Source organism: Pezoporus flaviventris, unplaced genomic scaffold (genome assembly GCF_033815535.1).
Source record: "Pezoporus flaviventris isolate CSIRO_AGI_PZ_B2104156 unplaced genomic scaffold, CSIRO_AGI_Pfla_v1 ptg000123l, whole genome shotgun sequence".
In the NCBI taxonomy this organism is placed as follows: Eukaryota; Metazoa; Chordata; class Aves; order Psittaciformes; family Psittacidae; genus Pezoporus; species Pezoporus flaviventris.
The window spans coordinates 1,908,697-1,920,043 of NW_026892671.1; the positions used below are offsets into that span (position 1 = coordinate 1,908,697).

The 11,347-nt window shown below is 48.4% G+C and overlaps 1 protein-coding gene across 1 annotated transcript; it reads right to left on the bottom strand.

Moving 5' to 3' along the window:
• Window positions 1-800: 800 nt before the first annotated feature.
• Window positions 801-1,727, bottom strand: LOC133282405 (olfactory receptor 5G25-like). The gene has a single exon (XM_061478415.1). It carries the CDS (start codon window positions 1,725-1,727, stop codon window positions 801-803), a length of 927 nt encoding a protein of 308 aa, XP_061334399.1.
• Between the last annotated feature and the right edge of the window lie 9,620 nt (window positions 1,728-11,347).

An 11,347-nucleotide genomic window follows, 5' to 3' on the forward strand; every position in this document is an offset into this window, starting at 1 on the left:
GGAAATCATTTTGTCCATCAAAACCTAATAATACTGACTGCATGGCATCACACTTATTTGCTATCATTTCTGGTGTTCTTGCTAAAGGTGTTTTTGTCCTTTTCTTAAGGCCCTTAATGATTTAACAACACCATTATGAAATGAAGTTTGATCCACTGGAACGGTAGAATTCACAGTTTATTCTCATTTGCCAAGCAAAAGGGAGAGCAAAAAAGAAAAGATCTTTAAGTTCATGCACTCCAAGTGTTCCCTTGCCCTGTCGAGGCCACCCCTAACCCATGGCACTGAGGGGTTTGTGAGCACTTGCAGGGCCGGTGCCTGCAGCCCTGCCCTGGGCAGCCTGTTCCAATGCCTGAGCACCCTCTGGGGAAGGAATTGTTCCTCAGCTCCATCTAAACATGACCTGGTGCAGCCTGAGGCCATTTCCTCTTGTCCCATCCCTTGCTCCCTGGGAGCAGAGCCTAGCCCCCTCCTGGCTCCATCCTCCTTTCAGGCAGGTGTAGGCAGCGATCAGTTCCACCCTTTTCCTGAGATGAAGAGGAGAGCATGCTTGTAGTTGTCTACCTGTGTCTTCGTTAGGTGAAATAAAGTACAAATTAACTAATTAGGTGAAATTAACTACTAAATAGAATTATCAAAGTTTAGAGAGTGAAATTATTTGTATTTTCAATCATATCAACCAGTGCATCACATAAGTCTGGGTGCAGAAGACCCCCAAAATGTTGCCCATACTTAACCAATACCCGAGCATCTACCACATATCTCCATTCTGTCTGGCCCTAAGCTTGCACCATTCAAGATCATCTTATTTTTGTGAGTTTCCTCAAAGCCTCCTTCACCTCCTTATTCCTCAGGCTATAGATCAAGGGGTTCAGCATGGGAGTCACCACGGTGCAGAGCAGCACAGCCCATTTATCTGCTGCTCTTGAGCTGTCTGATCTGGGGAATAAATACATAAAAAAAGATGCCCCATAGAAGATGCTGACAGTGGTGAGGTGGGAGGTGCAGGTGGAGAAGGCTTTGCGCTTGCCCTCGGCTGAATTGATGCTCAGGATGGTGGGGATGATGGCCATGTAGGAGAGCAGGATAATCAGGCTGCTGGACACACCAAAGAGAGATGCTGCAGTGGTCAGGATGATGCGGCTGAGGGTAGTGTCAGAGGTGGAGAGCGAGATGAGAGGGGAAATGTCACAAAAGAAGAGGTCGATGACGCTGGAGCTGCAGAAGGACAGGGTGGACATGCTGATGGTCTGTCCCACACCATTGGTCAGCCCCACGAGGTACGAGGCAGTCACCAGCTGGAAACAGCACTTTGGGGACATGACAAGGGGGTACAGCAGGGGATGGCAAATGGCCACGTAACGGTCATAGGCCATCGAAACCAGCAGGAAGCATTCAGTTATCCCAAGAAGCTGAAAGAGGAAGACCTGAGCCACACACCCAGCATAAGCAATGCTCTTCTTCTCTGACATCAAGTCAACCAACAACTTGGGGGTGATGATGGTGGAAGAACAAAGGTCTACAAAGGCCAGGTTGCCCAGGAAATAATACATGGGGGAGTGGAGGAGGTGGCTGGCCCTGATTAAGATGGTGATGCCCAGGTTGCCCACAATGGTGACAACGTAGGTGAGCAGGAAGAGCAGGAACAAGTAGACCTGAGTCACCGGGTCCTCTGTGAATCCCACCAGACTGAACTCGGTCACTTGGGTGCAATTGCTTTGTGCCATGGGCTGGATGGTGCTTTGTGTGTGAGCTCCTGGCTGGGGGTTTCTTCTCCAAGAGGCAGGGATGTCCCAGGTGGAAAAGCCTCTGTGTGGTGGGAGCTGCTCAGAGACAGTCCTGCAGGATGGAAAAGGAGAGTTCAGGCACAGCTCAATGAGGAACAGGTTGGTGAAAGTCCTGTGCCAGCACAGGTAGAACAAAGGGGTGCTCAAGCAGTTAAACACCATGGCACAATGTGGTGTGTGCTCCTCTGGCTCCCCTTGAGATGGTGATCAATGACCCCTGTGGAAAGCAGTGGGGAGGTAGCACACCCAAGTATCTTTACCTTAGTGCTGCACTTCCTTGACTGCATTCCTGCTGAGCCTGGGGCTTGGAGTCCACCTGGCTCAACCTGGAATGCAGAGAAACGTGGTGCTTTCACAGTGCAGAGCTCATCCTTCATCCTCTCATGGACATTGGCCAACCACCCGCTCTTTCCCTTTTTGTTCGGGCTTCTTCCTAACTGGAAACACGAATGAGTTCCTGACCTATGGAAAGTGCAGGTTGCCTGGGGTTTGGAGCAGCCTGCTCTAGTGAAAAGTGATCCTGTCCATGGCAAGGGGCTCCAGATGCATCACCTCTGATTTGCCATCAACCAGAACCATACTATTAACCTGTGCATTCTTATACAGAGGTTGAGATTGGTTTCCCCTCCCTCCTGACACACTCTGTCAGATCTAAAACCTTTTCATGGTTCTTTAACCTGTTCCTTGAGTCTTCAGTAGAAATAGGGTTCAAGAAATCTTTTCTTGAACACATGCTTTGGGGGAAAAAAAATCATCTTTTGGAGCTGCCTCATCTCAGCAATGGGGAGCACCCTGAATGTCCTGTACAGGAAAGCTTCTGGTGCTCATCCAGGAAACCTTTGTGCTCAGAGGTGAGGAAACCTCCTGAGGGTGTTCTCCACCAGGGTGATCTCCAAACCTGCCTTCTCAGCAGCAGCGTGGAGAGCACACAGCACAAGCAGCTCCCTGGGAAGCCCAGAGCATCATCAAGAAGCCCAGGACCCTGCAGTAGGGCAGGAGATGAAGACAGGAGCTGCTGCTTGTTAGCAAGAGAGAACCACAGGAGAATGATGGGCTGAAAGATGCTGCCCCTCACTTACATCTCAACTCTGTCTCTGCTGCCCTCCTGTTGCTCTCGGAGATGGATGTGAAGATGAATGTGCCTGGAGCTGTGCAGGGTGCCTGGGAATGAACCAGCATCAGCAAACCCCCTTCCTATTTCAAGTGATGTGGGGATGTGGGACTGTGAATCTCTTTGTGCCCCAGGAGGTGACAAAGCCCAAAGCAGGTCATTATCTCTTCTCTGTGTTGATTAGTTTGGAGAAGAAATGTACCCAGAGGAGATGACCTCAGCTTGAGCAAGCAACAGGGCTTTGGGCTCCCTTAGAGCAAACCACAGAACAAGCCCAGCTTTCACATCCACTTTTGGAGCATTTTTGAAGCAGTTACAGCTTCACAAGGGCCATGGTTGACATTATCATGGCAGGGAGATGAGGGGAACCTCGCCAACGGGAGCTGGTACCAGGGTCCCTCACCAATGCCAAGCACCATGTGCAGTGAACCAGCTTTCCACCCATCTTCAATTCCTTGTACTCAAACCATAGCTCACAAGTTTGGGTGCAAAGGAGCGAACAGAAGATCGTGGTGACCTTGCTAACGGTGAGGTAAATGCTGTCCTCTACCTCTTGTCCAAGCAAACGTCAATGCTCACATCACCCAAGGCACTCAGGTTGCTTGGCCTTGGTACCTCTGTGCTGGCTGCTCATGGTCACCCTCCTGTCTTTCCTCTGCATGGACAGGGCTTCCTGGGGAATTTGGATCTTCACCTCAGTGGGGACGGAGGCAGCCCCAGTCCTTGTGCTCTCCTTGATGATGACATTCACCTTCTTCCACGCATTGTGCTGGAAGCACAAGAGACAAAGGAGAGCCTGAGGGAGCGGTGCCCAAAAGTGGAAGGAAGGAGATGGGGAGGAACAGATGAGGAATGTGGTAAAGGACTGAAATGGGCAGCACCAGGGGAAAAAGGCCCTTCTGAAGGGTGCTTTAGGGTTGCCCCTGTCGCTGGTGGCTCTGATGGATGCTCCCAAGCCCGTCACAGAATCCCAGCCTGGTTTGTGTTGGAAAGGAACTTAAAGTTCCTCCAGCTCCAACCCCTGCCACAGGCAGGGACCCCTTCCACTAGAGCAGCTTGCTCCAAGCCCCTGTGTCCAACCTGGCCTTGAACACTGCCAGGGATGGGGCAGCCACAGCTTCTGTGGACACCATGTGCCAGCAATTGAGCACCCTTACAGGGAAGAGCTTCTGCCCAAGAGCTCATCTCAATCTCCCCTCGGGCAGGTTAAAGCCATTCCCCTTGGCCTCTCCCTACAGTCCCTTGTTCAAAGCCCCTCTCCAGATTTCTCATAGCCCCTCTTAAGTTATTGAAAGGCCACAATAAGGTCTCTCTGGTGCCTTGTACAACAATATTCAATGACTTTATGTCCAGCTGCTCTCTCCTTCACCATCACCAAGTGTTTAAATAGGAACATGAGCTCTTAGTGTGTTAAAAACACAAGTCTGTGGCTACAACCCTATCGCTCTGCTCATTGTGGCTTCACATTGGAGCTGCTGCTATCAAACCCCAAAGCTTTTTGCTCCTTGTTGTGTGTGTTTAAGGAAGCCAGTGGTTTGCTGTGTCTAAGGGCTGCCACTGCCTTCAATGGGGTTATCATCTGACCAGGAGAGCAGAGCAAACACCAAGTGAGGTTCTAGGAAGCAGAAGCAGCAGCCAGCATTGCAATGCATCTTCCTGCTGGGTCATGATGAGCAGGCAATGAGGAGGCTGGCTTCTGGCATGCTTCTGTGTGTGATAAGATGTGGGTATTTGATGTGGGATGGGTGATGTTTTGCCCTTTGTTTAGACAAGCTGTGGTATCGAGAATGGCTGGTTTCAGCGGTGTTAGATGCAAGGTGTGTGTTTGAGATGTCTACTCTTTATGTATCTGCAACTTACTTATGTAAGTACTACACAAGGGGAAGGAGGAGAATGAGAATGAGTGTTGTGGTTTAAACCCAGTCAGGCAACTCGTTCACTCACTTCCCCCCACTTCTTTCCCTCCCCCTGCTCCCGGAGGGACGGAAAGGAGAGTCAAAAAGAATGCAACTCCCACGGGTTGAGATAAGAACAGTGTAGTAAATAAGGTATAACACAGATCACTACTGCTACCACCAATGATAATAATGATAAAGGAAATAACAAGGGAAGAGAATACAACACCTCACCACCAGCCAACCGATAACTCGCCCCCCAAGCCTGACCAAGCTCTGACCAATACCTCCTCCAACCCTGCAGTCTCCCAGCCCTTCCGGCTAATTCCAGTTACATCCTGTGCATGACGAGCTGTGGTATGGAATACCTCTTTGGTCAGTTTGGGTCAGGTGTCCTGTCTCTGCTTCCTCCTGGCTTCCCCTCCTCCCTGCAGAGCATGAGGCTCACAAAGTCCTTGGCCAAACCAAAACATTACTATCAGCTCTGTTCCCAGGCCGAAAGTCAAAACACTGCACTGCACCAGCTACCAGGAAGGGGAAAAATGACAGCTACTGATGAACCCAGGACAATGAGGAAATGGCCATTGAGTGTGTGAGCCCTTAGCAATGGGAAACAGCAACTGTCTTCATCCTCCTGCCTGAGGTGGGTGTAGACAAGTTCAGCTGGATCTTCTGAACCCATTTAAAGGTGTTAAAGCCCTGTCTGCTGTCAGCTGCTTTTTTCTACAAGGAACAAGTCCCAGTCTTGGTGTCATTTCCTCCTTTTGCAAGCAGTAAAAAGCCACCCTGAGGTTATTTAAATTTGGAGGCATATAATGCAAAACGTTGTTTGAAAGGCCAGTTTTGGGTCCAAAATGGGCAGGTGGAATCAGACAGACTTCAAAAAGAGAAAATGCTGAGTCCTGCCTATGAGGAGGACTTGCTCTAAGCACTAAGACAGGCTGGGGGGCAGCTTATCAGAGAGGGAGAAGGCTCTTGTGGTGTCCACCGAGGTGAAATGAGCCATCAATGTGTCCTTGCAGCAAAGGCACCCACCAGCAACATGAGAAGAGCACTGGTGGACTTTCTGCAATGAATATCTGACCACAGGCTGGGGAATGGGGAGGTAAAAGCTGCTTTGGGAAGGGTGGAGGGAGAAGATGAATTGTGCTGAAGAAATGGTCCTCTTGCTTGAAAAGGGGCTGATGGAAAGAGTGAAGTGGTAGGGGAAGGAGGAGGAATGCTCATTTCTCAACAGGCAACATGTTTATTTGAAGGTTATCTCCTCATCTTTTTAAGGCCTGCATATTTCAGGTTAACATGAACAGCAGTCATCTCGTGTACATCTATATATACACACATGTTCTTTAAATATAAGGAAGAACAGAGGAAGAAATACATGCAAGAATAATTCAGATGAGAAGGGGTGGTTTTTCCCTTGAAGCTACAGGTACATGGAATTGCATTCAGGCATTCTGGTCTCACTTTAATCGACTCAGACATCACTACAGAGTCAGAAAATCACTCCAATTTGATTTCTTACCTATTTAATGCAACACTAATACTTGTGGCAGATTAAGGCATGATATTATTGTATTTACTTGTCCTTAAATAAGAGCAACTCCCACAGACAGCAAAGAAATCATCCCAAACAAGCCTCCTTGTTAAAAAAGAATTTGGATGCTCATGGGAAGATGCTTATGTTTTGCAGGACCAATTCTTTCCATAACAGAGCAGCCACAGCTTTAGGATTTAAGCTTTAAGATTATTTTTTTCCATATAGGAACTGTTGCCTATTATTTTATCAAGGTATTATTTTCAGTATATTATTTAGGACCTTCAACCATCATGGTTTTCTCTCCCAGGAATTGGGTGCAGTCCTAAAGGAAACCCCAAATCCTGCATTAACCTCATGCACTGTGTGTTCCTGTGAGCTGGGAGAAGTGATTGAACCTCTTCCCATGTTTCTTTGTCTCCTGCTGCCAAGAGAGCGGTTGGAGGAAACCACTTGAGTGTGACCACGTTTGTCCTCTTGGGCTTCCCCAACGTGTAGAAGCTGCTCTTTGGGACTGTTTTACTCATATCCATCAGCATGGTGGTGGGGAACATTATCAAGACCAGCTCTCAGCTTCATGTGCCCATCTCCTTATTTCCTCATGGGAAATGTACTTATTTCCTCCGTAGGATGTAGCTGGGCATTTTGCTCTTCTGGATTGGCCTGCACCGTGGAAAGCTGCAACCATGATGACCTAGGAGCACAGCGGAACTTCATCCCCTGTGATAAGCAGTCACGCAACTTGGTCCAGGAACAGCCTTTCAAGGCACTGCCTGAGCAGTGTTGGCATTTCCTTCAATGTCACTTGGTGCTGACGACACAGATGCTCCATGCTTCTGGCCATATCTTGTATGCAGATGTGCCCAACGTGTTTCATGGCTCAAAGACTCTCAGTGTTGTCCGGAACTACCCTATCACTTCTTCATTTCCTTATGTCTGCCTATCCAGGCCAAGCTTATTTTCCGTCCCAGCTGCAGCTTACTCATGATTTCTCATGCCAGGGTTTGATGGTTGAGTCACATTGGTCAAAGGAGCAATAGTATCTAATAGTAGGTTTCCACATCTGAATTAGTCACAGAAGGTTCCCCTTATGGAGACAAGGATGCATCTGGGGGCTTTGATTCAGCTTGGATCTATTTTAAACATCCATATTGGAGGTTTCTTCTGGAAAAAGTGGATGGTTCTGCTGCCTTTGCAGTGAAGGGTGCTGGGCAGACACAGCTACAATGTGGGTTGTGTTCAGAGCAAACACAGGCCATAGCCTGAAGGGTCAGTTTAAGTCTAATGGGAAACATCAGCTCACCGTGCTGATGTGTTGGGGTCCTTCAGAAACCCCACTCAAAAGTGAGGAGGTGCAAGCAGCTTTTCATACAACCATGGAATGGTTTGGGTTGGAAGGGAGCTTAAAACTCACCCAGTTCCAGCCCCCTGCCACAGGCAGAAACAACTTCCAGTAGAGCATGTTGCTGCAATCACCATCCAACCTGTCCTCAATCATTTCTGTTGGTCAATAATGTCTAATGCAGTAGAGCCTCAAAGCTCAGCATGCATAAATCGCTTCCTGGACAGAATAGGAAAGAAAAATGGATGTCAGCAGTGTCTTGGCTGTGTGTTTGCTTTTATAAAGGTTGCTGGTAGCAGATAGTAACTTCCTGATGAGGGGTTTCTATTCTGCATGGATGGATAGGAAATTATTGCCAAGAGGATACTAGTGTTGTTTTGCTCTGTTTAGAAAGGAACTTTTCCCCATAAACCTGTGCCTAAAGGGGTTTCAGGAAACATGGAGAGGGGCTTAGGACAGGTGCCTGTAGGAACAGGCTAAGGGGAATGGCTTTAACCTGTCAGAGGGGAGGCTGAGGTGAGCTCTTAGGCAGAAGCTCTTCCCTGTGAGGGTGCTGAGGCGCTGGCACAGGGTGCCCAGAGAAGCTGTGGCTGCCCCATCGCTGGCAGTGTTCAAGGCCAGGTTGGACACAGGGGCTTGGAGCAAGCTGCTCTATTGGAAGGTGTCCCTGCCCGTGGCAGGGGTTGGGGCTGGAGGGGCTTTAAGGGCCCTTTCCACACAATCCAGGCTGGAATTCTATGATCCAGGCCCATGAAATTGTCCTTAATACACAAATATGCCAACAAACTGACCCTCCAACTCACTGGCTTTGGGCATGACCCATCTCTGTCAAGCAAGGCAGCTGTAGAAGTGAACTTTGTTGTTAACAAAGAAGAAAGTTTCTTTCTTGTTATCCCCAGCTAATTAATCTCTGATGGCTTGTTATGAAGAATGAGGGAAGTCACATCCAAGTCTTCTGAGAAGCTTTTGTGGTGATGAGGAAACTTCCTTGGTAAACCCCAGGAGGTCTTGTTAAAGCTGATGACTCCTGGAAGGGTGCTTGGTCCCCAAGGACCACTTCTTGCTTTGGCAAAGTGAGCAGCATCACTTGTGATGGAAATAGCTGTGAGTGCTTGTATTGTGAAAGCCTGGATCTCAGGCCTGCTGGAGGGCTTTCTGTGCCCATGCAAGCTTGGTCCTACTCTCTCTTTAAAGACACATCCCTGTCTTCATGGCATGTGCAGATCATGTGGTTCTTGCTAATGGGTTGCTTTGTCCCTTCCTGCTTTTGACCCCTAATAAAGGGAGCTGTGGAAGCTCATTGCATTTCTCTTCACTTTTGGGCCTCCTCAAAGACACCTCATACTTTAAACTTCTTGTCATTATTTGCCTTGGGATGTATTTGCTTGTGTCTCTTAAGCTGTGAGGCAAGTTGTAGTCCACTACATCCATCCTCCATTTCTGACTGGCTTTCATAAATGTGATTTTCCTACCATTATGAATTTGGGATTGGAGAATAAGCATGGGAATGGGGTCACCTGACTCAACATCTAAAATTCATTGCCTCGTTATGTGCTAGTCAGGTCCCTTCTAGAATGGATAGAAATAAGAGGATGTTTTATCACATCCTAGGACAGCTGGTGAGGATGGATGTTGTCCAGAGCAGGTCTGAACATCAGAAGGACTTGTACTGTGCACCCTCTCTCCATGGTATATCACAGTATCACAGTATCACAGTATGTTAGAGATTGGAAGGGACCTCGAAAGATCATCTAGTCCAATCCCCCTGCCGGAGCAGGAACACCTAGATAATGTTACACAGGAATGCGTCCAGGCGGGTTTTGAATGTCTCCAGGGAAGGAGACTCCACAACCTCCCTGGGCAGCCTGTTCCAGTGTTCCGTCACCCTCACTGAGAAGAAGTTTCTTCTCAAGTTTAAGTGGAACCTCTTGTGTTCCAGTTTGTACCCATTACCCCTTGTCCTATCATTGTTTGCCACTGAGTAGAGCCTGGCTCCGTCCTCGTGACACTCCCCCTTTATATATTTATAGACACTGATAAGGTCACCCCTCAGTCTCCTCTTCTCCAAACTATAGAGACCCAGCTCCCTCAGTCTTTCCTCATAAGGGAGATGTTCCACTCCCTTAATCATCTTTGTTGCCCTGCGCTGGACTCTCTCCAGCAGCTCCCTGTCCTTCTTGAACTGAGGGGCCCAGAACTGGACACAATATTCCAGAAGCGGTCTCACCAGAGCAGAGTAGAGGGGAAGGAGGACCTCTCTCGACCTACTAACCACCGCCCTTCTAATACACCCCAGGATGCCATTGGCCTTCTTAGCCACAAGGGCACAGTGTTGGCTCATGGTCATCCTGTCGTCCACTAGGACCCCCAGGTCCCTCTCCCCTACACTGCTCTCTAACAGGTCGTTCCCCAACCTATACTGGAAGCTGGGGTTGTTCCTGCCCAGATGCAGGACTCTACACTTTCCCTTATTATATTTCATCAAGTTACTCCCTGCCCAACTCTCCAGCCTATCCAGGTCTCGCTGGATGGCAGCACAGCCTTCTGGCGTATCAGCCACTCCTCCCAGCTTAGTGTCATCAGCAAACTTGCTGATAGTACACTCAATTCCCTCATCTAAATCATTGATGAATATATTAAATAATACCGGTCCCAGTACTGACCCTTGAGGCACTCCACTAGTTACAGGCCTCCAACTAGACTCAGCCCCATAGACTACAACTCTCTGGCTTCTCTCCTTCAGCCAGTTCGCAGTCCACCTCACTACCTGATCATCCAGTCCACACTTCCTCATTTTAGCCGTGAGGATGCTGTGGGAGACTGTGTCAAATGCTTTGCTGAGGTCAAGGTAGACCACATCCACCGCTCTGCCATCATCCATCCACCATGTTATTTCCGTGTATATGCATCTCTGAATAGCTTTCTCTGGATTAAACTGATTCCAGTCAGGATGTGAAGGCCTCCTGGAGGTCAAACTGGATCAGCTGCCCCCCTCAAACCTATTTTCCGTTATTTTTAATCCACAAGACAGCACATAGAGGAAATGGCCTCAAGCTGCACCAGGGCTGGTTAGATGCAGCTGGGGAACAATTCCTGCCCCAAAGGGTGCTCAGGCATTGGAACAGGCTGCCCAGGGCAGGGCTGCAGGCACCTGCCCTGCAAGTGTTCACACACTGTGGAGACAAGGCCTCAGTGCCATGGGTTATTGGTGGCCTTGGCTGTGCTGGGGAATGGTTGGACTGGATGCGCTTGAAGGGCTTTTCCAACCTGGTTGATCCAATGAGTCTAAAAGGAGCCCAGTTCATGCAGCCTGACCCTAACCTCTGATGGGGATGGAAGCACAGCGAGAGGAGAGAGCTCTTTGTGTGTTTGTGTCTTCAAACTTGAACTCTTGAAACTGCTCTCTTATCAACAAATACTAAAGATACAGAAACACACCTTCACTAAGCATAGATGGAGACACAAAGTTCTGATTTAATTACTCAACTTTTACTTATCTGAATTTGAAGAAGATGCAATTCCTTCAGATCTCCTAATCCCTCCTCCTGACAGTCTTAAAATATTTTAGTTTTCTTTTCAGTTGCACTAAAACCTCATAGAGGGGGAAAAAATGTAAGATAATTGAAGGACTAAGAAACCGCTTTCTTTGCATGTTTTCCTATGAGTGGTGGGGAAAAC

Coding starts and splice junctions, on each gene's coding strand:
- LOC133282405 (XM_061478415.1), bottom strand. CDS start 1,727: ATGGCACAAAGCAATTGCACCCAAGTGACCGAGTTCAGTCTGGTGGGA.